The sequence below is a fragment of the Peromyscus maniculatus genome, chromosome X (assembly GCF_049852395.1).
Source record: "Peromyscus maniculatus bairdii isolate BWxNUB_F1_BW_parent chromosome X, HU_Pman_BW_mat_3.1, whole genome shotgun sequence".
Taxonomy (NCBI): domain Eukaryota; kingdom Metazoa; phylum Chordata; class Mammalia; order Rodentia; family Cricetidae; genus Peromyscus; species Peromyscus maniculatus.
In genome coordinates, this window is record NC_134875.1 from 135,660,890 (window position 1) to 135,688,077 (window position 27,188).

The 27,188-nt window shown below is 40.1% G+C and overlaps 1 protein-coding gene across 3 annotated transcripts in view; it reads left to right on the plus strand.

The window, feature by feature from the left end:
- The window catches only part of Ccnb3 (cyclin B3), a 58,112-nt gene that overhangs the window by 22,499 nt on the left and 8,425 nt on the right, over positions 1–27,188 (plus strand). For 2 of the 3 annotated variants that reach the window (XM_015988836.3, XM_006995410.4), the window contains exons 5-10: positions 4,894–5,003; positions 11,638–11,956; positions 12,074–14,638; positions 16,928–17,041; positions 21,059–21,151; positions 24,549–24,686. In XM_015988836.3, the coding sequence (XP_015844322.1) occupies positions 4,894–5,003; positions 11,638–11,956; positions 12,074–14,638; positions 16,928–17,041; positions 21,059–21,151; positions 24,549–24,686 (3,339 nt within the window). The remainder of the gene's footprint in view (positions 1–4,893; positions 5,004–11,637; positions 11,957–12,073; positions 14,639–16,927; positions 17,042–21,058; positions 21,152–24,548; positions 24,687–27,188) is intronic. The other variant, XM_015988837.3, reaches the window with a different exon arrangement.

A 27,188-nucleotide genomic window follows, 5' to 3' on the forward strand; every position in this document is an offset into this window, starting at 1 on the left:
AAATAGTTTATTTTTTAGCTATTCTCAAGCATATAGTGCCTTTTTCCTGGGCTGTCCCGTTGTCCTTTTCCCTGTCACAGATTCAGAGGGCAGCCTGACCCAGGACAGAGGCCTTGGGGACAAACATGCTTGGTCTAAAGTTTCAGGCCAAATCCCATTCCCAGAGCCAGCTTTTCAGTGGAGGAAAACAGCGTGTGAAAATATTTCAATATTATCCATACCCCAAAGGCATTTGAATCTGTAAGTCTGAACCCAGTGATCAGAAGGAGAGAGGAGGGGGAAGCAAAGACGACTTAGTGGTAAGGTCTTTCAGACCCTCTGCTTGTTCCATGACAGAAATGGTCACAATCTGTGAGAATTTAGAAATCCAATGTGCCATTTTCTTGCCATTGAGACTGATTGTCAAGCTTGTGTTGAGGCCAAGCTGTATTTGCAGTAAAATAAGTCTGAAAGGGGGAAAAAATTGAAAAGGCAGGCAAGAAGAGTTGACGAGTCAGATTCTGAATGGGAAGATGCCATGGTTGGTAGAGGGAGGAAGGGAGACAGCCTTGAAGAAAGGGTGTCAGTAAAATCTCAGAAGCAGGGTAAAGAAGAGGTAGGAGAGACTTAGGAAAGGGCCTGTAAATAGGAGTTCTACCCGAAGAGAACCCCAATATAGTAGGAGTGGAGACATAGGGAGGGTGATATGGTAAGGGATAAGTGCCGTAGGACAGTCCCCGGGGACTGAAACTCATCTGAGACATGTCCATGATCATGTAGACAGGCATCCCTAGTTCATGTGATGGGACATGCAAAAGGGTATAGGGAAGCTGTGTGGCATACCAGTAAGGCTTGTTGAGTGAGCAAGAGAGAGGCAGCGGGGAGAGAGCAGAAAGTTACTAGAGGATACTAGAGGGTGAGGAGGGATACATAGATGGATCAGGTAGAGGAGAAAAACATATGAAGAGACTGAATTTTGGAGTCAAATGTGGCGGGTGGCAGAAGTCAGCAGAGGCAATTGGTCTGTACCCACAAGTGCCAAGTTGGCAGTTTAGTTTGGTTGCAGGAGGGAACAGGCTTTTAGGCCCCAAGTGTCTCTTTCCAGAGTCTGGCACCGTGTGTAAGTGAAGGCAGAGTAAAACTACTGAACTAGACTGCTCCATGGGCAGAAAGGCAATTTATTTGGGGAACCACACTTCCAGGCTGTCTCTTGAGGGCAGAAAACAGGAGGCAGCAGGGAAAACCTTGTCAGTTTTGTGGAAGGAGGGGTGTAGGCCAGAAAAGCCTGGGATTTAACATGGGAATTTGATCTGTTGTAGACTGCGGTGTTAATCAGAAACGAGATACCCTTTGCCCTCAATAGTTGACCATTGAGGGAGGATAAGGGAAGTAATGGCTTTTCCTGACCAACAGAAACTCACTTCACAAGATTTCTGAGGAATGCTGAGTTTAAGTTTTTGTTTACCCAATAGCAACCCTTCTGTGGCACACCAGTAAGACTCTTGTTGAGCAAACGAGAGAGAGACAGAACAGGCCGCTCGGAGACAATACTGAGCAGGTGTGGAGGGACAAGTAGGTCGAACAGGTGGAGGATTAAAAACAGCTGAAGAGACTGACTGGAGATTTTGGAGTTGAATGTGGTGGCAGCAGAAGCCAGCCAAGGCAAATGATTCATACCCAGGCAGTTCAGCCTGAGTTGAGCCCAGGCTGTCGTTTTGGACCTTATCAGTGACACTGCCATTTTAGTGACATGCTTTGGACCTAACTTAGAATTCATGAGTTCACTGTCTAGGTATGCCAAAAACAATCACTAACTTTGAATAAGGTTAAGGTGTTGGGAAAACTCAGAAATAGTAGAGTGTTGGTAAGTTAATGTAAGAGCAGGATGAAGGTAGTAATTTTTCTTAGAAAATCATAATTGATGCCTAATGAGTGCTTATGTCGTGAGTATTAGTCTATTAGTTTTCCTTTTATCAAGCCACTTCCTCTTGATATAACCCCATATAATAGATACTAAAATCATCTCTACTTGACAGATGAGAACCAGTGTTGGTTTTTAAGTCTATTTCACTTAGACTACAGCAAAGCTTACTAAATTGTTCTTGCCCTCTACTGTAAAGGATTTTTGTGTCTGTCAAAATACTTCTATTAGACAGTGTTTGACTCCCGAGGAATGATTGTATGAAAAAAGTTCTCTACTTTGGATCCCTGTTAATACAATCTCTTTTTTGTGCAGATTGTAACATATATGTTAATTTTTGTATATTTCAGCTTTACAGTATGCACACACATGCATATATGTGTGTATATATGTATATATGCCTGCAATTTTATGTTAATTTCCTATCCTGTTCTAGGAATTTGGCTGAAATAAGGTAGATACACAAATTAGAAAAAAAGTGTGTCTTAGTGTAACTTCCTTTGGTCCTTCACATGCAGAATCCCTAACAGGAATGTGTAGAATGGGACAATGTAGTTGGTTTTTCTTACTCTTTTCTCTTTGGGGGCCCACCACCCAGCTTTTAAATAAATACACAGAGACTTATTTTTATTTATGAATACCCAGTCTTAGGTTGGCTTGTTTCTAGCCAGCTTTTCTTAACTTATCCCATCTACCTTTTGCCTCTGGGCTTTTACTTTTCCCTATTCTATATAACTTACTTACTTCTTATCCCATGGCTGGCTGTGTGGGTAGGTGGCTGGCCCCTGGCGTCCTGTCTCCTTCTCCCCTTTTCACTCCTTCCCCTTCTTCTCCCTCCTTCTATTTATTCTCTTTGCCTGGCAGCCCTGCCTATCCTTTCTCCTGTCTAGCTACTGGTCCTTCAGTTCTTTATTAGACCAATCAGGTGTTTTAGACAGGCACAGTAACACAGCTTCACAGAGTTAAACAAATGCAACACAAAAGAATGCAACCTATCTTTGCATCATTAAACAAACATTCCACAGCATAAATAAATGTAACACTTCAACTAATATTCCACAGCAGGACAAGGTATTTTTGTGCATTTGGACTGCTATAAGAAACTATGAATAACTTATACAAACAATATAATTTTAAAATTTTTATTTATTTTTGTGTGTATAGGTGTTTCACTCCCATGCTTATGTGGTGCCTGCAGAGGCCAGAAGAGGTTGTCACATACCCTGGAATTGGAGTTACAAACAGTTATGAGCTGCCATATAGGTGCTGAGAATCTACCCCAGGTGCTCTGGAAGAGCAGCACATGTTTTTACTCACTAATCCATCTCTCTCCAGCCCCAACATAACAAATTCTTTACTTACATTTTTCGAAGCCAGGAAATCCAAAATGAAGATGCCAGTGGATTTGGTATTGGCTTGGGAACCATTCCTCAAAAATGCTATTTTCTATGTCCTCATATAGCAGAAAGGCAAGAAAATTCCCTAACGCATTGCATATAAGGGCACTAATCCCAGTCATGAGGTGAGATTATCAGGACATTTACTCAGCACTATAATGCAGCAGTTTCAAAACAACTCTTCCATATTTATGTCACAAAACAATCTAATGAACAGTGTTTCATATTTATTTGTTATATCCACTCCATGGAAACCCATCCTGACTGAGGATATATAGTCTAGTAATGTACTTATAAATTACTTAGATTAGTTATATCTTGTATTGTTTTTTGTTTTTCCTTTAATATGATTGTAATAATAGTATTTATTTGAAATATAATTAGGCTCATTTGAAAGGTATAACTTTTAAATTGACTTTTTACTGATATCATTCAGATTCATGATTTCTCCTACTGTTTAATAGAGTAGTCAGGATTAGTGTAGGGTATATTCTTGAGAGATAAATATTAAATAAATTCCACTTGACAAAGTAGGATGGTGGTATCATAAGTAGATTTGTGTTAGAGGTCTACCCTGAGTAGCTAATTGTTCTTGGCAGAACTAGACAGTGAAATTAGTCATATTTCCAGTGTCCTCTGTACATTTTAAGTTAAAACAAACTATCTTGTTATTTATTCATGAGTCAGTATACCTGACATGGAAATCAGAATTGTATCCTATATCTCTTGGGAATACTTATGGCTGCCATTTTTTTATATGTACCAGTATTATTGTACTGATTGTTTAGTAATCAATTTAGCTCCTTCTGTGGATGGTTGGCCCAGTGCCATATATCCGTTATGAAATTTTTAGATTGTGTGTTTTTTGTTTTTTGTTTTTTCCTGAACTTCCTGCCAGGGTTGGTAGGAAGGGCTTTTATTAATTATTATTTTTTTCCTTTTACTTTATTTTATAATACCATTCAGTTCTACATATCAGCCATGGATTCCCTTGTTCTCTCCCTTCCTGCTCCCCTCCCCTTCCCCCCAGCCCACCCCCTATTCCCACCTTCTCCAGGGCAAAGCCTCCCCAGAGGACTGAGATCGACCTGGTAGACTCAGTCCAGGCAGGTCCAGTCCCCTCCTCCCAGACTGAGCCAAGCGTCCCTGAATAAGCCCCAGGTTTCAAACAGCCAACTCATGCAACGAGCCCAGGACCCGGTACCACTGCCTAGATGCCTCCCAAACAGATCAAGCCAATCAACTGTCTCACCTATTCAGAGGGCCTGATCCAGTTGGGGCCCCTCAGCCTTTGGTTCATAGTTCATGTGTTTCCATTCATTTGGCTATTTGTCCCTGTGCTTTATCTAACCTTGGTTTCAACAATTTTTGCTCATATAAACCCTCTTCTTTTTCGATAATTAGACTCCTGGCACTCCACCCGGGGCTTAGCCGTGGATCTCTGCATCCAGATTCCTCAGTCCTTGGATGGGGTTTCTGGTAACTCCTAGGAACATCCAAATAAGCTGTCTAGGATAGAGGAGCTGTCATGACTTTCTTATAAGAACCATTTATTGGATGATATGTGATTCCCTTAATTTGCTGTCTTTTTTGTAGGGTTCTCAAAGTCATATTGTCCAGTCGAAGAAGGAAGACAATACAGAGCTTAGGAGCCATGTTTCCAAGAGAACAAGCAAGGAAATGAGTGAAATTACTCATACAAAAAGGTAAGAAAAGACTCAACTGGTGTTGTCTCATATGATAAAGAGAGACTGTGACGTCGTTTTCTCTCCATTAAGAATATTTTTAGTAATGTTTCTTTTACATATGTGGGTGCCCTTGCATTTGGGGCATAAATGTTCAGAATTGAGACTTCATCTTGGTGGATCTTCCTGTGTTGAGTATGTAATGCTCTTCTCGATCTCTTTTGATTGATTTCAGTTTGAAGTCTGTTTTGTTAGATATTAGGATAGCTACACCAGCTTGCTTCTTAAGTCCCTTTGACTGGAAAGTCTTTTCCCAGCCCTTTACTTTGAGGTAATGTCTGTCTTTGAAGTTGAGGTGTGTTTCTTATATGCAGCAGAAGGATGGGTCCTGATTTTGTATCCATTCTGTTAGCCTGTGTCTTTTTATAGGTGAATTAAGACCATTGATATTAAGCGATATTAATGACCAGTAATTGTTAATTTCTGTTATCTTTTGGTGGTAGTATGTGTGTATTTCTCTTCTTTCGGATTTACTGCTGTGGGGTTATCTATTGCTTGTGTTTTAGTGGGTGTATTTGACTTCCTTAGGTTGGAATTTTCCTTCTAGTGCTTTCTGTAGGGCTGGATTTGTGGATAAGTATTGGGAGGCCTTACCTTCTTGTAGGGGGAGTGGAGGGTGGATGGAAGGGGGAGGCTAGGGGGGTGGGTGGATAGAAGAAGGGGATATTTGATTGGTGTGCAAAATGAATGAAAATTTTTTCTTAAAAATAAATAAATAAATAAAATAATATTTTTAGTGGGGCACAGTGGTGACTGCCACATTTCCTCTGAGTGCTAATGGAAGACCATCTGTGGTTGATGGAGTTATAGATTTCTTCTGTCTTTCTTTTTTCTTGGATTGTGGGTGTTAGCGCATAAATTGAAAATGCTATCAACGTTGCAGAATTGGACAAGATCATATATTTGATTTAGCCCCTGTTTGAGAAAGTCTATGTGGGGGAACATGGAGTCAACCTAACTTTTCATGAACTCTCAGCAGCTAGCTAATAGCACACAAGTTTGCTTATCTGATTAGAAATTTTGGGAGATTCCTCTTGCTATTGGAGGGAAATTACTCTCTCCTTGCACCCCAAACATGTGCCTTGCAGCTACTAGAGGTTCTACAAGTAAATTAGAAACAATAATTTACCCTTACGAAAGCTTTTACTCAAAAAAGACTTAAAAGCTACTGTGAGGCCTTTCTGCGTTCTGTTCTTAGTCTTTCTTATTTTGGCTACTAATGAAAATTGATTAAACATATACAGCTCCACTCCTGACTTTACCCAATGTATGTTGCTGGGTTTACACTGCCAGCATAGAGTTAATTATCAACTTTTCTTTGAGACTCGGGTTTTATTATGTTGAACTCATGATCCTTCTGCCTCAGCCCCCCATATGTTGAGATTGCAAGTTTGGGCTACCATGCCTGACATATATTTATTGTATGTTACTTTTCAGAAAATGTGTTGACTTCTTCCCATCAGAGTTATTTGTTCTTGCTCTCTCCTAAGTCTTCAGATGTGGTTGGACATTTCTAGTTACCATTTCACTGTTTTTAAATTTTATTTTTTAAGTAAACATATAAAGTAATGAGATTTACTATGGTTTATTCGTGCCTATGTGGCTGCATTTTGTTCTAATTCATCAGCCTTACCCATGACCCTCCTTTGTGCCCCATGTATCTTTTGGGTTGCTTCCCTTCTTCCTCTAGCCAAAATGGTCTCCCCTTCTGCTTCCATGTCACATGTATTCCACTACCCTTTCTTTCCTCCCCTCTCCTTTAAGGGGTTCTCTTTATTCTAATTACTTCTTTAGGTACTGACCAATATGTACGTAAATAAATTAGACAGCTGACCGTAACAGAGCTAAGCATAGCTTCTAATGAATAAAGTAAAAAGTTGGGAATTCCAGAAATTAACCAGCGTGACCCACAGGGCACAGTGCCATTTAACCAGTAGAGAGAAATAAAAGTAGAAGATTCACATTTGTTCTTACTTAGTTTGTGGCTTAAATGGAATTCCTGGGGTGTGCATACATATTTGGCCTTAATTCACTATGGTATTTTCTCTTTAATATCTTTTATTATTCTGACTTTAGCAGGAAACAAACATTCTTTTTACTCAGAGTTTAGTGGAATGGACCTAATAATGATACTAGAATGAGTAATACCTACAATTTGTTGAGGTATTACTCATACCACAAACTCACATGGTATGAAGCACATACCATTTTATGTCTTTTAATTTTTTATTTTAAGTAAAATATAATTACATCATTCCCTCCTTCTCCCCATCAACCCTTTCTATGCCCCCATCCCTTCTCAAATTCATATCCTATTTTTCTTTGATTAGTATTGTTACATATATTCTGAGTCCATTTAGTGTTGCTTATGTGTGTAGGATTTGAGGGCTGGTCTCTTGGATTTTGGATAACCACGGGAGGGCTCATCTCTGAGAAAGACTAATTCTCCCTCTCTCAGCAGTTATTAATTACCTGTAGTTCTTTGCATATGAGTGGGGCTTGTGATAGTTCCCCCTTCCACATTACTATGTCTGTCGGTGTTGTCAGTGTTCAGGTTTTGTTGAGGCAGCCACTTTGTTGAGATTTCATGGGCGTAGCTTTCCTGTCATTTCTAGGAGACACATCCCACAGCAACTTTCCTGGTCCTCTGTCTCTTACAATCTTTCCATCCCTCCTCCCTCAATATTCCCCGAACCTAATGTGCAGGACTTGCCTTATAGATATATCAACTGGGGGTGGGCACCTCATGATCATTTGATTTCTGCATCTTGACCATTTATGGTTTTCTCTAGTGCCCTCCCTCCACCTGCTGCAAAGAGAAGCCTCTGAGATGAAAGGCGATGATTACCCTTCTCTGTGGGTATAAGGCTGTTTTAGAATGCAGTTAGGAGTTGTGCTGATCTAGTGAAGCAGCAGCAGTAGGTTCATCTCTAAATCCATAAGCTCAGTAGCTCTGGGAAGGTGGCGAGGTTTCCAGTAGCAGACATTATTTCCTTCCTGTTAATGTGACCTTAAGTCTAATTAGACAGCTGTTGGTTACCACCACGATAGGAGTGTCCCCATTGGACTTTGAAGGATATCTTGCCATGCTGGTCATTATTGTGGTTTACAGGTGTCATAACTGGGTAAGACTGTTGGTTGCTTCCCTCCGTTGGCAGCTTTCATGACACCTTCTATACTTCGGGGAGGAGGCTTTCAAGTCAGAGCCAGCTGAAATCCTTCAGGTCTGGTGTCCAAGGGATGTGGGACTTACCTTCAGCCTCTGGGATGCAGCCAAGGTTAACAGCAGTAGCTATATTGTTTTGGGAGTCTCTTAGACTACCCTGAACAGTACCTTGAAAGGTTTCTCATGCCTGGTTCTGTGTGTTTTTGTTGTTGTTGTTAAATGATCTATGGCTCTTTAAGGGAGCAAGGAATATCATCAGCCCAAGTGGCATAACTTTAGGTAAATAGATATAAAATAATATGACTTTTCAAGGCTTTTGTAAATATCCTTAGTGGCATTTGTCTCTCCTCCCTTTCCTTCTGTATTCATCTCCTTCCCCATTCCCAAACTCAAGGCCTCTCCCCATGTTTCTTTTATCTCTTTCTTATCACCTGTGCCCTGATATTTCCCTCTCTAGCCTCACCACCAATGGTCTTTTCTGGTTTCTGTGATTATTGTAGGTTATATATTCACATCTGATGATTTGGAAGTATGAAGCACAGATGATAGAAAACATGAAGAATTTTTCTTTATGGGTCTGAGTTACCTCAACAGCATATTTTCCAGTTTCGTCCATTTATCTGTAAATTCCGTGTACCATCATGTACATGTACCACATTTTTATTATTCATTAATCTGTCAAAAGGCATTTAGGTTGTTTGTATTTCCTACTTACTGTGAATAGAGGAACAGCAAACATAACCAAGGAAGATCTGGACAGTAGGATGTTGAGTCCTCTGGGCAAAGAGTGCTAGGACTGGCTCATATGGTGCACTTGTTCTTAGCTGTGTAAGGATTCTCCATACTGACGTCTAGATTGGCTTCCCTAGTTTGCACTTCTACCAATAATGAACGAGGGTTCCTCTTTCTCCATATCTTAGCCAGCGTTTATGTTCATTTGCCTTAGCCTTTCTGACTAGGGTGAGATGAAATCTCCAAGTTGTGTAGTTTGTATTCCCTTAATGGATACAGATGATGAACACTCTTGCAGATATTGCTTAGATACTTTTCTTTCTTCAATTTAGAACCCTTTGTTTGCATCCATAGCCTAGTTTCATCCATCTGTCCATCTATCTTTGTCAGTCTGTCTGTCTATTGTCTGTCCATCTGTTTGTATGTCCACTGGTCAGTCTGTCTCTCCCTCTGTTTGTCTAGATAAGTACACACACACACACACACACACACACACACACACACACAACCATACACAAGCAACCTATTGATTCCAATTAGTGTTTGTTCTTTCCTTTATTTTTTCACATTTGCGCATGTAAGTATGTGTGTGTGTGTGTGTGTGTGTGTGTGTGTGTGTGTGTGTGTGTGTGTGTGTATGTTCATCCCAGGGATTAAATTCTGTTCATCTGGCTGAGCAGCAAGCACCTTTACCTGCTGAGCCGTCTTACCAGCCTAAGAGTATCACTTCTATTTATAGTTTGCTGAATGGTTTTTATTATGAAAAAGTATTGAATTTTGTCAAACGATTTTTATTGATCTATTGATAATAATCACATTGTTTTCGTTCTGTTAGGATGGTATAACATTTGAATTTTGGATGTTTAACTTGGCACTACTAGGGTCTCTACTTGATTATGGTGGATCATCCTTTAAAATGCATTTCTGGATTTGTTATTTTAGTATTTTGTTGGGGAATTTTGCATCTATATTCATAAGAGGTAGTGCTTCATACTTTTCTTGTCCTGTGATACTGTTTTTCTTTTGGTATCATAATACTACTGCCCTTAAAGTGTGAGTTAGAAACTGTTTCCACCTTTCTTATTTCTTAAGAGAGTTTCTGAGGAACTGGTTTTAATGTCTCTTTAAATTTTTGATAGAATTCACCAGTGAAGCCATCTGAGCCTGAACTCTTCTTTGTGGTTAGTTTATTCAGTTGCTAATTCAATTCCTTTACGTGATACAAGTCTAATTAAATTTTTATTTTCTTCTTTAATGAGCTTTGGTAGTTTGTTACTTCTAAAATTTGTTCATTTTCTCTAAATTATATAATTCCAACGAACTGTTCTTAACGTTCCTTTAAGTGTCATTAAGCATATTATTTTTTCAAATCAAGCTTATTAAATAGATACTACTTTTATCCTCATTTTATAGGTAGGAAACCTGAAACGCTGAATTAATTTGCCCAAGGTTACCTAGGTTCTATATGAGGATACAGGATTTGAATCTTGACAGACTAGCTCCTGACAATGTATACTCTTATTGTACCTACATTATCTGAAGAACTGGAGATGACTTCTTAATGTCCTCATCAGGAAAAGCCTGTTTTGTCAAGCAGAATCTTAATAAGGCATTTCCTTTAATTAATTGTTATCTTTTATAATACAGTGCTTTAAAAATAGTTCTAGAGATCTTACCAGTGTGTGTGGTTAAAAGGTGTCAACATCTTCAAAACAAAACTATATCTAGGAGTTTACTTTCCAACTTTCCCTACCCCAGTGGTTCTCAACCTTCTTAAAGCTGCGACCCTTTAGTACAGTTCATGTTGTAGGGACCCCAACCACAAAATTATTTTTGTTGCTACTTCATAACTGTAATTTTGCTGGTTATGAATCATAATGTAAATATCCATGATTTCTGATGGACTTTGGTGACCCCTGTGAAAGGGTTGTTCAACACCCAAAGGGGTTGACCCACAGGTTGAGAACCACTGCCCTACACCCTAGACTCCTATAAATTTCATGTGAATTGAATCATGTGATATGTAATCTTTGGAGGCATTTGTACCTGGTGTTCAGGATGGTGGTTCTACTTCCCTTTTGTTCTTATTTTGACTTGTATTCTTCAAATCATTTGACTATGCTAAGTTAATCACTCTCATTAATCATGAAATCCTATTCAGAGCAGAGCTTTAGGTGATATATGTGACACATCTCTATTTTGACCTCTCTGTCCCCTTCTTTGAGAAAGCATGTTCTGAATCCTCCTTGGTACAGAGAACGTTAGATACCATCAATGTTAATTACCAGCCTTCATCTCTCATTAGTCTTCAAACAACAATATTTTCAACCCGCATTTTATCAGAGACATGGTGCTGATAGACAAAGATAAATAACTGTTTCTAATGAAAGTGATTAATACATATGCAGGTGACTCATCTAAATTATTATAATAGAAACTTTGTATATAAATAATGGTAGCAAACCATATGTGATGGTATAACATGGATCTCATGGGAAAAGTAGAAAAGTATAAGGATGTAGGCGTGTGCAACTAACTTGATTCGGTATGGTTTACATCTTTTTTTTTTTTTAACACTCTGTACTATCTTGGGATTGAAGATCTTTCTCTTTCTTTTAGTTAATGTAGCAACAGAATGGAATAGTGGGTGAGGACCAGGAGTTACATTTTTCTTACCACACTTTCTTTCATTTATAGTTCTAAGTCTGGACTTGTCACCTCACTGTCAAACATGGAGAGACAGTTTATTCTGGAGATACCCACCAAGCCTAAAACACTAACTACTAAGGAACCATCTGTCTTTCAAAAGACATTAGTTTTCAATGAGGAATCTGCTACTGAAGAGACAAGCCTGATGAAGAAGACATTACAGAGTTGTGCATGTCATCAGGAGACATTTCTAGTGGGGGAACCACTATCCTCGCTGGAGAAGACTGAAGATAACAATGAGTTTGACATAGAGCCGATGACTTCGGAAAGGGAGGATAAGCCTAAAGAAGCAGGCATCACTGAGAAGGTAGTATCCTTAGGGAATCATATTTTTCTTCAGAGATATGTATTTTCAGAGATGCAGCTTCACCAGAAGCTATTGTTTAGGAAAGACTAAAACTCTACTTATTATTTCCATCTACAGGTGGTTGATTTAAAGAAGCCTGTCACCAGGAAGGCAACTCTCACCTTGAAGGCGACTCTCACCTCAAGTCCATTATCTTTAAAGAATAAACCTGCTATTCCAGTAGAGAAGCATACTATTCGGGGAAAGAGTTCATTCAAGAAGAAATTATTAGCATTAAAGATGGTAACAAGTAGAGAGAAGTCAGTAATTAGAAAACCATTTTTCAAGAAAAAGAACTCTACCACTGACATGAAATCTTTGTTACAGGAGCCCTCTTTACTGCAAGAGAACTATAATGCTCAAGAGGAGGCAAGCATCTTTAAGAAGCCATGGGCGTTACAAGAAAATACAAATAATGAAGGTGACACTTCAACAGAACCGGTTGGATTTAAGGGGAAACAGACTACCAAGGAAGCAACCCACACAAAAAAGCCAGTCACCCATGAACATGAGCCATTGTCCTTTAAGAAGTCTACCACCAAGAAAGATGCCCATTTCCAAGGGCCATCATCAGCATTACCAGATAAGCACATTGCACACGTGGAGGTGTCCACTGTGGAGAAGTCCTTGGCCCTGCAAAAGCCCACCACTGAGGAGGAGGTGTTGCATTTTCACATTGCTCCAGCTTTGAAGAAGTGTCATAGCAGAGAAGAGGCCCCTCGCATGAAGAAGCATTTGCCTTTAAAGAAGCAGCAGGGTCTCACTAAAAAGAGACATCTCCTCAATAACCCTGCAGCACAAGAGCCAGTCATTAGCCAGCCATTGACCTTTAAGAAGTCTACCACGAAGAAAGAGCCCCCTTTCCAGGGGCCATCTGCATTACAAAAGAGGCGCACTAGTCCTGGGGTATTGTCCAAGTTGAAGAAGCTCCATGCCCCACAAAAGCGTCCAATTGAGGAGGAGCCAAATTTTCCATTTGCATCAGCTTTTAAGAAAAGGCGCATCATGGAGGAGCCAGCCTCCACCCAGAAGCCTTTAACTTTAGAGATGCAGCAGACTGTTACTCAAGGGACAATGTTCCATTTCAAAAATCCGCTAGTATTACAGACAGCCACTTCAGGAGCAGAGCCACTGACTAAGGAGCCACTGCCCTTTAAGAAAGAAAATACAGATTTACTGAAAAAAAAGTATGCTCCTCACATAATCCCCCTCTGGCCAGCACAGTCAGAGTGGCTAGAAAAGTTTAATGACCCTAAGAATTTGTTCTGTAAAAAGCCTGGATCACTTAGGAATGAAACTATAACTAGGTTCCAAGAGAATCCAGCTTCACTGAATGAAAAGTACTCCATTCCACAGAAACTACCCACCCCAATGCCATTGGCCTCAGAGGAGAAAACCACCAGTCAAGAGTCGGGGATTTTAAAAGACAACAAGCTACTTTTCTGTCCAGACTTATTTTTTCCTGGTAGTTCTGCTGATGAAGATCCATTTAAATTCCAGAAGTCTTTGAACTTGCAAGAGAACACTGATAGAGAAAATGACTCTCACAAAAAACTGCTCAACTCACAGGACAGTGTTTCTGAAGAAGAGTCCTTTTATAAGGACAGATATCCTAGTTCTGAGGAATCTAGCCAAGAGAGGTCCATTGCTCTAGAGCAGGAATTTGTCTTTAAGAAGGTATTGGAAGAGAATAGCAGTGGTGATGTTGATGAATCTATTCATCATTCACTACATCTTCAAAAGTATTTCAGCACTAAGGAGGAGGCCTCTGAGGAACCTTTAAATATTCAGGAGGAACTCAGCATAGAGAAGATGGCTGCGCTCCTGGAGCCATTGAACACACAAGATAATTCTATGAAGGAGGCTTTCCTCAAGCAGTCCACTGACACAGAAGCTCACCACAAGAAATGCTTGACCTTGCAGGAGACAACCAGCATCAAGGAGGAGGAGGCAACCCTGAAAGGGCCCTTGGCTTCACAGGAGAAGCCTGGAGCTGAGTTGGTGACTGTTCTGAAGGAGCTGCTGGTCATAGTGAAGAAGCCCAATGTGGAAAATGTAGTCTTGACCTCTCAGGAGAAAGCACCCAGTAATGCAGAGGTTTTCTTAAATGAAGTATTAGAATTGGTGGAGAAACCTAAAATTGGGACAGAGTCTACTCTGGAGAAGCCCTTGGTCTTGCAGGAGAACCCTAGCACTAAAACAGAGGCCAGCCTGATGGAGCCATTGGCCTCGAAAGAGAATCCCAGCATTGAGAAGGCAAGCCTCCTGGAGTCTTGGACCTTTGATCATAAGCCTGACATTGAGAAGGATGATGGAACCAGAAAGACATTAACTGTTGAGAAGGAGTCTACAGAGACATTGGCACTGAACGAGGGACTCACTGCTGCAGACCAGTTGTTCTTTACAGATATGCCAGCTTTGGAAGACACTACTGTTATTGATGAAGACGCTTTTTTCAAATCATTCCTTGTCTCTCACCATGAGAATAACCCTTGTGTGTCCAGCAGTGCTTTAGAATCCCAAACAGACAATTCCAGTGCTATCGTGCCCGGTATAGAGAGGTTCAGTCCTGTCATGAACTCCAGTCCATATGAATCTGATTCTAATGACCTTCAGTCAGCTGTGGGCGGAAGACAGCCTGAGGTATTGATTTCTCTTTTTTTCTTAAATTAGATAAGGTATTTTATCTAATTTAGGTAAGGTACTTCATCTAATTTTTATTTGGTTTTGGATATTGAAACCAGGACAAAGCACATGCCCTGCCATAAGTTGACAACCCTAACCCCCAAAGAGATTATTTAAGAAATATTTTAATAAAGTATGCACGTTCACACACACACACACACACACACACACACACACACACACACACACACACTCACTCACAGTATGAAAGATGAGAAAGAGGACATTATGTATTACCTCTCAGTAAATAAAATCAGAAGGTAACCAAAGAATTATCATTTCTCACTGAGTGGAGACTCCTTCCACAACACAGTACACATTGCTTAGTTGCTTAAGCAGCACATTAAAAAAAACACTTTTAAGGTATTAGAATGATGGCTCAGTGGCTAAGAGCACCCACTGCTCTTTCAAAGAACCTGAGTTCAGTTCCCAGCACCCATTCTAGGCAGCTCACAACTGACTATAACTACAGCTCCAGTAGTTTTCAATGCCTCTAGCTTATACAGGCACCTGAACTCACATGCATAGACAGATAGACACTCATACACGCGCGCGCACACACACACACACACACACACACACACACACACACACACACACATAAAATGAAAAGAGAGGCTTAAAGTTTTATGTAAAGAAGGTACCTTGTTCCTGGGGCAGAACATGCATATGCTAAGCAAATAGTGATTGCTGGACAGTATGCAAATTGCAGGGCCAAGACATGATCTGTGATATTCTAAAATACTTGAAACTTGAGGAACAATAGTAGAAGACAGTGAAGTGAAATGAGTATTATGAACTAAGCTTTCTTTTAACTCTTCTTTTCCTAATGTCCTTTTGATGATTCCTTTTTTCTTCTTCTTTAATGATTATTATTATTATTATTATTATTATTATTATTATTATTAATGCCCCAACCACTTTTTCCCCTCCCTTTTCTCCTCCAAGTTCCTGCTACCACCTCCCCTATGCCTCCTCATCCAGTCCATTTCTATTCAGAAAAGGGCAGGCCTCCCAAGAGTATCAACGAAACATGACATACCAAGTTGCAGTAAGACTAGGCACCTTCTTTCATATTAAGGCTGGAGAAGGCAAGAAGGAGGAAAAGCGTCCCAAAAGCAGGCAAAAGAGTCAGAGACAGCCCCTGCTCCCACTCTTAGGAGTCCCACAAGAAGATAATTACACAACTGTAACATATATGCAGAGTGTCTAGGTCAGACCCTGGAGCTCAGTTCAGTTTCTGTGGGTCCTATGAGTCCAGGTTAGTTGATTCTGTGGATTTTCTTCTGATGTCCTTGATCCCTCTGGCTCCCACAATCCTTACTCCCCTTTGTTGGCAGGATTCCCCAAGTTCTGCCTAATGTTTGGATGTGGTTCTATGCATCTGTTTCCATCAGTTGCTGGATGAAGGCTCTCTAATGACAATTGGGCCAGGCACAAATCTATGAGTATAACAGAATATCATTAGTTGTCATTACATTGACATTTTTTCCCAGTCATATTTGGTTCTATCCTAAGTCTCTGGGCTATCCAGCCTCTGTGTCCTGGCACTCCAGGCAGTGTCAGGGTTGGGCTCCCTTTCATGGCTGGGTCTCAGGCTGGACCAGTCATTGGTTGGCCATTCCTACAACTTCTGTTCCACCTTTACCCCAGTGCATTTTATAGGCAGAAATGAAGGAGAGAATTCATTTTTGATTTTTCGAGACAGGGTTTCTCTGTGTAGTTTTGGTGCATGTCCTAGATCTCTCTTTGTAAACCAGGCTGGCCTCAAACTCACAGAGATCCACTTGCCTCGGCCTCCCAAGTGCTGGGATTAAAGGCATGTGCCACTGCCGCCTGGCATAGGAGAGACTTTTTAAAGCTAAAATTTATACATGGTAAAAATGCACAGATCAATACAAGCGAATACATTAGCGTGTACAAAACATTTCCACTACCTCTAGAAAGTTTCTCTTGTCCCTTTTGTTTTGTTTTGGTTTGGTTTGGTTTTTTCGAGACAGGGGTTCTCTGTGTAGTTTTGGTGCCTCTCCTGGATCTCACTCTGTAGACCAGGCTGGCCTCGAACTCACAGAGATCCGCCTGGCTTTGCCTCTCAAGTGCTGGGATTAAAGGAGTGCACCACCACTGCCCGGCTCTCTCTTGTCCCTTTCTAACTAGTCTCCTGCCAAAGTAATCACTGTTGAATGCTAGGTATATGGAAATGTCATGGAACATGTACTCAAAATTTTCGTCTTTTGTTCTAAACAGATAATCATACTGGAAGACAGCGACACAGTGGAAAGTATTGAAAAGGAAGATGAGGATCTAACACGCAACACTATATATACCAAGGAAATCTTCACTTACTTGAGGCAGAGAGAGGTGGGTATATAGGTTGCTGGAGGTGGACAGTCATTTCTAGTTCCCATTTCCTTCTCATTCTCTCCTTCAGCTTAAAAATTGAAGGAGGGCTGAAAATGATGTTGAAAATAACAGTATCTGTGAATGACATCTATTGGTAGCTTATTGTGAACTGGTCATTATGTTAAAGGATTTGTATACATTATCTTAATTCTTCCAAAAATTTCTTGATGGTGGAGATTATTATCTCCTTTTTACATTTTAGGGGAAACTACCCAGAGTCATCCATAGTACATGGTAGAATTGAAATAGAAACAAAAGTCTGATTACCATGAAGGCCATGACCTTACAACATCTAACTGCTGATCAGACAGTCTAAGATAGAAACATCATTAGTAGCTTGTCTCTAAATAACTTCTGTTAGAGATCTTTTTCTTTGTTTCCCCATGTTTCTGGCTTTGTATGTAATAATCACATCCATTGTTTCAACTTTCCAATTTGATGCAATAGTCTTTGCCTTTGAAAATTAAAGTCTGTTTTAAACATTCATTAGTTCCAAATTTTCTTCTTGTTTTCAATGAAACATGTAAGAACAAATCATCTACCAAACAGAAGTTTTAGAAGACTCTCTATATGATGAATGAATATTTCACACTCTCTCTAGAGAGAATTGATTTCCTGATTTTTGAGGCCATGCCTTTTCTAATATACATTAGACATTGAAAGAAGATAATATCTAAATAAACTCACTATAAATTGAAATATCCAGTCTCAGCCACAATGTTCACTGTAAAGTGTAGATTAATGAAACTATCCAGTTGTTGGAATAGGATTGATTGTACCACGTATTTTTAGCCCTGAAACAGATCAGAATTAAAAGCCAGAAATTATATTTCTACTAAATGTGTATTGCTTTTCATCTATCATAAAGTACAAAAATTAAGTTGAAATAATTCAGGACCATCTGTACCTTAGAGAAACGAAGAAACTTCTCTGTTGTTTTTAATTGAATCTTGCCTTAGCAGTTTCAGATGAAACCTGAACTTTTTTCCTGTTTCCTAGTTTTTATTTTATTTTTTTTGAAAATAGATTTCTTTCATACAATATGTTCTTTTTTAAGGTAACGTAAGTTGTAATTTTTATTTCTTTAGGGATTAGAGTTGATGTTTTTCATCCAAAGCTAATACACCATTTTGTAAAGTAGGAATTGCCCATTTCTCTAACACAATTAACTGTTCAGTAGCTTGACTAGATTCTGACACTGAGCTCCCAAATTTCACATCAGATCCCTCAGATAAAGGGCTCACTTACAGAATAATGCACCAACTCCATATGTCAAACATAGACAAGGTATTGGGATGCCCATATTTCTACCCATTTGATAACAAATTTCAGCTTTTCCAGGATTTCTGACGCTATTATTTGGATCTAGAATGTTCCACAAGGGCTTGGTCCCTAGCTTGAGGTGATACTAGGAGGTAGCATAACCTTTAGGAGGTGGGTTTTGTAAGAGGAGATTCAATTATCACATGAATGCTTGTAGAGGGTATTTGGGGACCATAGCCCCTTTGGTCTCTGTGTTTCCTGGCTGCTATATATCCTTGGCATCATGTAATACTTTACCATGTGAACTTCATACAGTATATTCTGGTCATGGTTTGCACTCCCTCATCTCCTCTCAGATCTTCCCACCTCCCTGTCCATCCAACTCCATGCCTTCTTTCTCTTCCCTGAAATCTTTTTTTTAAATGTTAAGATATTTTATTAATTCTTTGAGAATTTCAATCAATGTGTTTTGATCATATCCACACTCCTTCCCAGCTCCTCTTAGATCCATCCCTACTTTCATAAGCACCCAAATTTGTATCTTCTTTTTCTAAGCCCATCAAGTCAAATATGTGTTGCCTTAATATTTTGTGGCCACCCCTGGAGTGTGGTTGATATACCAAGAATCACATTCTTAAAGAAAATTGGATTTCCTTCCCCCAGAAGCTATCAATTGCCAATAGCTCCTTGGCTAGAGGTGGAATTTCATGCCCACTTCCTGCCTCCATGTTGTGATTTTGTCTGGGTAGAGCTTGTGCGGGTCTTTGTGCATGCCATCACAACCATTATAAATTCATATGGATTATGCCTGGAAAATACTGTTTCAATGTAATCATCCATCATCTCTGACTCTTACAGTCTTTCTACCCCCTCTTCTACAAGCCTCCCTGAGCCATTTGGGGCTGAGCATTCCATGATGTCATATTTTTGGCACATTGACCAGTTGTGGGTCTCAGTTAACTGCCTTATACTAAAAGAAGAAGCTTCTCTGTTGAGGGTTGAGAGATGTATGTAATATATGGATGTAGCATTAAGTCATTAGGAGCTGATTTAACATTATGTACTTTCAGCAGAAGAGTGGTTAGGGTCTCCTTTAAGTCGGTCTATCCCCCTGGGCTTTGGCCCAGTAATGGTGCCAGGTATGGCTTCCGTCTTGTGGAACAGGCCTTCAAACCAATCAGAATGTATTTAGTTACTTCAATAACATTAACTCCACTATTGTACCAGGGGAAATATCTTGCTGTTGGTTATTATAGCTTGCAGGGCTCAAAGCTGGGTAAGACTGATGATTAATTTTCTTCGCTGGTAACATGCATAGCACTTTTCAGAACTAGGAAAGCTAGCGAGTAGGGATGAAGCTTTAAGGTCATGATTTTTTCATAGTCTATGATTCCAGTGTGGATTTTTTGTTTGTTTGTTTTTGTGATGTGACTTAGGCATCTGGAGTTAAAGGGTTGGTTGTTTTCCTTGGTATAGATATAGGCTCTCACCTTCATTGCATGGGTGTTTGGATCTTTGTTTGCTGCTGCTCCAACTTATCAGATTGTGGTCCAGCTGAATGGTGCTTGGAGCTCAGTATTGGAGCAACTCTGTTGATGTTTAAATGGAATGTCATAAGCAGTCCCATTTAAGCTAGGAATAGGTGCAACTTCTGAGCTCAGGGGCAGACCATCTTTAACTAGAAGATTCTTATGACTGATCTTTAGAAGTCTGTGAGGGCTCACTCATCCAGTTCTACAGGTAGCCCTTGGGTAGCAGGGGCAGAGATCTCAGTGGGAGTGGAAGGTGCTCCCTGAAGGTAGGGCACAGAATGTTACACCATATTTGAGTGGATGTGGGTGGGATGTACCTGGGCTAAAGGTCTATATCTGGAGTTGTACTCATAGGTGCCATGGGATCTTTGGGTAACACAGTGGGTGGGGTGGATCATAGACAAGCTCTGGGGTCCATGCCTGAGTTTGAGCTCATAGTCCACATGGTCCACAGAATGGCCAGTGGAGTGGCTGAGGGGTCTGGCAGGGGAGTAGATTGGCTCTGGTGGGTCTCATTGGAAATCTTGATATAAATGTAGAAATTAAGCTTAGTTTTCTAAATCAAAGTATAAAGCTTTACAAGACATTTGAGTACTACATATGTATGTCAAATTTGAAAAAGCATTGGTTTGCACAGCATGGTATTCTGTTTTATACTGAATTGCAAAGAAGTATTGCAACTCTTCTAGTATTCATTGACAGCCATGGGTGGGTTCCCCAATATCTCTTCTGACACTTAAATATTTTATATGTCCATTTCCCAAAGATAGCTTGAACTGAAAGTACCAGGTGGCCAAACCAGGGCCATAACAGGCTTCCCTGGCAGCCCTGACATGGGCCAGGCCTTAACTAGAAGAGGCTAGAGCTGAGCAATCAATTCTCAGGAAAACCACAGCTTAGAGACAACCAGTCAACAGGTGCCACCCCCAGCCTCATGCCAGCTCAACAGGCCCCCCAAGTCCCTTCTGTCAGCTCAGCAGGCCCCCCAAGCCCCTTCTGCTGGCTCAGCAGGCCCCATCGTCTTGGACCCTAACAGAACTTGTTCTGAAAAGGATACTCTGATATGTTGACATCTGATACAAGTTGAAAGTAGTGTGTTAGAACCATGAAAAAGAAGGTAAGTGTTAAAATTTTGAAGTACAAGAATAGTTTATTAACATTTCTTTTTCAACAATGCCAGGAAAAGTTCATAGTCACGAATTACATGGACGGACAGATGGAACTCACCAGTGATATGAGAGCCATTCTTGTGGACTGGTTGGTGGAAGTTCAGGTAAGACTGGAAATTGCTGCCTTGAGAAACTGTTGTTGTCTTTTTCATTTCAAATCAAACATGCTAAAAACATACTGCATCTATAGAGCTGAAGAAACTATAGTCCTGATTTCTAGGAATTTATTATTTGGATGGCAAAAGAAGACCTGAAGACAAGTAAATACAATGTAAAACCTGATGGCTGCTACTGGCATTTGGCTTATATGTTCATGATTTGGTGGATTTCAGCTTCTGATTGGCTGTAAATTCAGCTTCTTTGGTTGACTGATACTTAGTTGTTTGATTACAAGGTGAGGTTACAACTTTTACAGGTTGTCATTCACTATAGAGAGAATCTACTTTAGCCAAACTTGCTCAAGTACAGAGGCTGGATTAAGGCAAATGACTTTTGTCTCAATACTCCTTATTCTCTAGGGGTGACAACTAAACATTTGAAGTGTATCCTTTCAGATCATTTTCTGTCCCTTTTGTTGTTAAGGTTCTGCTATCTCTTGCCTATGTCAATAATACACATGCAACCTTAAACTGTAACATGAATCTGAAAAGGTCTTATTAATAAAGAAAAACCCTGGAGCCAGATATTGGAGTGAAAGCTGAAAGATCAGAGAAACAGAACAAGCCAACCTCATCTTGCCAACTCCTCCGCCGATTTTGTTTCCACAAATCCTCAGACTGAAAGCTTGAGTTCTCACCCCTGAGGGTCTCAGTTGAACTGCTGCTTAGTTCCTGTCTCTTCACGCCTTATATTTCATTCTCCACCCAGTCATGTCACTCCCTGGGATTAAAGGCATTCATGCTTTTCAAGCAAAGGCATGAGATCTCAAGTGCTGGGATTAAAGGTGTGTGCTACCATGTTTGGTTCTGTTCCCAGTGTGGCCTTGAACTCACAGAGATCCAGATGGATCTCTGCCTCCCTAGTGATAGGATTAAAGGTGTGTACCACCACTGTCTGGCCTCTATGTCTAATCTAGTGGCTGGCTCTGTCCTCTGATCCCCAGATAAGTATATTAGCATATACAATATATTGGGGTACACAATATATCACCGCATTAAACCTTAAACCCTTCTGCCTCAGCTTTCTGAGTACTGAGATCACAGACCTGTGCTACTATTCATATACCTGCATTTCTTAAGAACACACAGTTCCCAAGATGAATGTTGTGGTACAAGCCCATAATCCCTATACTTGGGAAGGGGAGGCAGGAGATCAAGAGATCAAAAGATCAAAGCCATCCTCAGCTTCACAGCAAGTTTGAAGTCAGTGTGGGCTACATGAGACCCCATCTCAAAACAAACAACTGCACACACAAAAATAATTCAAGTAATCTTTGCCTATAAGTATAGATCTATCATGTTCTTTTTAGTGGCTCTGTGATTCTCTTATATGTATAAATATTCATTTAGATAACTAGCCATTTTGATAGAACTAGTCTAATAACTTGCCCTAAGGTAAGATTAAATGGTTTGCATGTTTCAATTCATTTCTTTTTCTGCTTCTAATTTTAAAAATCTAAGTTTTAGGTCTATATTAGTCTTACATAGTATTTTATATTATTTTTGAATTTAGAAAAATCTCAGTGTGACTCTGATTTCTATAATTATGTTGTAATATTGTGAGGCCTTTAAATGTTTAGTCTTTGGCTGCAAGAATTTTTATCATTTTTCCTATATACCATTCTACCTTTTCTCTACCTTTTTTCTTTTTTCTTTTTTTTTTAAAGATTTATTTATTTATTATGTATACAGTGTTCTGTCTGCACATATCCCTGCAAGCCAGAAGAGGGCACCAGATCTCATTACAGATGGTTGTGAGCCACCATGTGGTTGCTGGGACTTGAACTCAGGACCTTTGGAAGAACAAGCAGTGCTTTTAACCTCTGAGCCATCTCTCCAGCCCCCTACCTTTTTTCTTTTTATTTCTTGTTTTAAACCCCTTGCATTAAGGGCTGACTTTCAATAGGCTGAAGAAAACAATCAGCTCTGCTACCTATTAAATTCTCACAGAGGCAGATTGTCTACAAATGGCTTAGCACCAGGTTTTACAGGACTGTAAGCTGTAGCCAGCAAGAATATAGGAGGAAAGAACTCAGTTTCATCTTCTGTTACATCCCATTTACTAGGATAGAAGGCTCTCTGCCAGCCAAGCATGAGGACATGAGTGGAGCCCCAGCCTGTACACAAAAGGCTGAGCATGCATCTGTAACCCCAGCACTGGAAAGATGAGGGAAGACAGATCTCTAGAGCTCACCGGTCACCTGGCCTAGCAGAATCAGTGAGCTTCAAGTCCCATTGAGAGATTGTCTCAAAAACTTAGGTAGATGGCACCTGAGGACAATACCCTAAGTTGACTTCTGGCCTCTACATGTTCACGCACATTCACTCCCTACATGTGTACTCATTCATATACATGAAAACACACAGGATTTTCATTCATATATTACTCTCATATTTATATGTTACCATTTAATACTAGCATGCAGGAATATGTGTGTACAAGAAGGAAGCAATGTAAGTATTGGCTGTGCCATTTTCTCACAGAGACATTATTCTTAGACACTGCTTCCCATTTCTGCCATCATTTATCTATCTATCTGTCTGTCTGTCTATCTATCTATCTGTTTATTTATTTATTTGTGATTATCTGGCTTCATTTTGCTACTTAAGATGATAGCCATTACTTTTCACCTATATGAGCTCCTCCAATTTCTATATTAGGACATTCATTTGGATACTGTGTAAAGCAAAATAAAATGCCCATGTCAGAATCCCCAGTACCTGTGAAAATGTTAATGTTGCTAATTAGCTGAATTTAAGATAGGCCAATGATCCCAGATTATCAGAGTGATCCTAAAGTCTTTACAGGTATCCTTAAATATGGAACACGGAGATGGGATGATATAATATGAGATAGATTTGTCTTTTTATACATAGATTTGGGAGATAAAAGGGGCAACAGACCAATAATTGTTAGTTGCCTCTACAAAGTAGAGAATTCACTAGAATTTCTAGAAAGGAAGCTGGACCTGTTATAAACTTGACTTTTCACCCTGTCTCTGTTTTGGATATAAAGAAATACTATCTCCTTGGAGATTATGGTTCCTAACAAATGAAGAAAGCAAGCAGGAATCTGAGTATCAGAGACCAAGGCACTCGCAGACACTGTCTAGCTTGTAAGGCTGGGTATCTTTCTGCAGGATAATTACAGAGAATTGCAGGGTCCTTAAAGGGGTTAGTGCTATATGTCAGTACCTTTCTGGAGTAGTTTCCACGTTCCTAGCAGAGTACAAAGTGGCTAGAACTGTCCTTGATGCTCCAGACAGTCAAGGTTTGTAGATTTGTTTGGAGATGGCTGTTTATTTGGAAACTATGCCGACTCATATCTGATTTGTTCCTTCAGACGTCCTTTCAGATGAATAATGAGTCGCTGTATTTGACGGTGAAGCTAGTGGATCACTACCTGATGAAGGCACAGTGCAAGAAGGATCATCTACAGCTCCTGGGCTCCACTGCCTACATGATTGCAGCCAAACTGGAGGTGAGTCTGGATCCTTAATATCTGAGTGGAACTAACCAAATATCCATTCTAAACAGAGAAGGAGTACAGTGTATGGGTACAGACATACATAAGTGAAATTGTGTATATGCGTCTCTAGAAATTTATCTATATGTATATATAAATCATATATATATATGTACACAGATACTTTTCTTACAAAATTTTTGTCTATTTCCTTAGCTATGGAAAGTTCTTACTTGGCACTGGAGGTATATTTGTCCTGGGAACAGCAAGGTTCGCTTGTTTAGTTTTCAAAGATACTTTATGGGCACAGGTGCCTTATTTGATAGGTAGCTCTGTTAAAAACTTCCTGCTCATTCATGATTTTCTGCCCTCTCCCCAAGCTTTTCTTGTTCCACCAGCTGTATCCTCGTCTAGGGGAATCTATCTGCACCTATAATAAAACAAAGTGCTGGAGACAATCATAGAAAATGGTTAGGTATAAATGATAGTGAGTCTAAACTGGTTTAGGTGGAATAGTTATTTTTTGAAGTAACTGTATAAATACAAACAATATGAAGACAACTGGCCTTTTCTCCATGACCATAATCCATCTAGTTAACCTCTCTAATTCTTTCCTTTATTCAGGAGGTAGCAATTTCTATTAAAAGGTTCAAAAATCTTTGGAACTATTTTTTTCTTTTTCTGCTTTCTCAGTCCCTCCCTCTCTATCTCATTCCTTCCCTGCTCAAGTGCCCTTTGTATTTATCATTAGAGATACTGTCCTATACCCTACTTTCAAAGGCTGGGCCCAGGCAGAGTAAGAAGAAAGGCACAGAGGGCGATAGGTACTTTTAGTGAGCTTTGGAAGCAGAAGTGCTCCTCTTCCTGTGGTCAGAACAGAAGGCATACACTAAGGCCTGTGGAAGAAAGATGCCTTCCCCTTATAGGACTTAGAAACACTGGAAGACTTTTAAAAAGGATTTATTTTTATTTCCTAATAATGTGTATATGTTTGTGTGGGAGTCTGCACTTGTGAATGCAGATGTCCCTGGGATCCGTGGTGTCCTATGTCTCCAGAGCTGAATTCACAGGCATCTGTGCACCAGTTGGCATGGAAACTAAGAACCAAACTTTGGTCTTCTGCAATAGAAGTAGGCACTCTTAATTACTGGGCTATTTTTTCTAGCCCCTAAAGAATTTTTTTAATTATAAAAATTGAATTCAAATGTAATTCCATTACTTACCTACTTCTTTTACTTCCTTGATTCCCTCAAACACCCTTACTCCATTTCAAATTCATGGCCCTTTTTTCTTTGATTATTATTTTTTATATACATATACACAGAAATACAGCCTGCTGAGTCCATTTAATATTGCTTGTATGTCCATGATTTGAGGGCTGACCACTTGGTATAGGATAACCAAATAAGGAGCTCATCTCTGAGAAAGACTAATTCTCCCTCTCTCAGCAGTTATTAATTACCTGTAGTCCTTTGCATAGGAGTAGAGCTTGTGATAGTTCCCCCTTGCACATTACCATGTCTGTCGGTGTTGTCAGTGTTCAGGTTTTGTTGAGGCAGCCACTTTGTTGAGATTTCATGGGCGTAGCTTTCCTGTCATTTCTAGGAGACACATCCCACAGCAACTTTCCTGGTCCTCTGTCTCTTACAATCTTTCCACCCCTCCTTCCTCAATATTCCCCGAACCTAATGTGCAGGACTTGCCTTATAGATATATCAACTGGGGGTGGGCACCTCATGATCATTTGATTTCTGCATCTTGACCGTTTATGGTTTTCTCTAGTGCCCTCCCTCCACCTGCTGCAAAGAGAAGCTTCTTAGATGAAAGGCGATGATTACCCTTCTCTGTGGGTATAAGGCTGTTTTAGAATGCAGTTAGGAGTTGTGCTGATCTAGTGAAGCAGCAGCAGTAGGTTCATCTCTAAATCCATAAGCTCAGTAGCTCTGGGAAGGTGGCGAGGTTTCCAGTAGCAGACATTATTTTCTTCCTGTTGAGGTGACCTTAAGTCTAATTAGACAGCTGTTGGTTACCACCACGATAGGAGTGTCACTATTGGACTTTGAAGGATATCTTGCCATGCTGGTCATTATTGTGGTTTACAGATGTCATAGGTGGGTAAGACTGTTGGTTGCTTCCCTCCTTTGGCAGCTTGCGTAGTACCTCCTGATACTATGAAAGCTAGACCTCAGGGAGGAAACTTTCAGGTCAAATACAGCACATATTCTTCCTCCAGAGTTGTGTGTGTCCAAACTGTGTGGTGTCTTCAGCAACTTTCTTTCAACCTCTGGGAGACAGCCAAGGTTAACAGCAGTAGCTTATGTTGTCCTGGGAGTCTCTTGGATTACCTGGACCAACAGCTTGAAAGGAGGTTGCTCACGCCTGGTTCTGAGAGGTTTGCTAGGTAGCCTGTGACTTTTGGGGGAGCATTACAAAACAACTGAGAATGAATGCTAGTGAGGATGTGGAGAAAGGGGAACCCTCACTCACTATTAGTGAGAATGCAAACTGGAAGAGCCA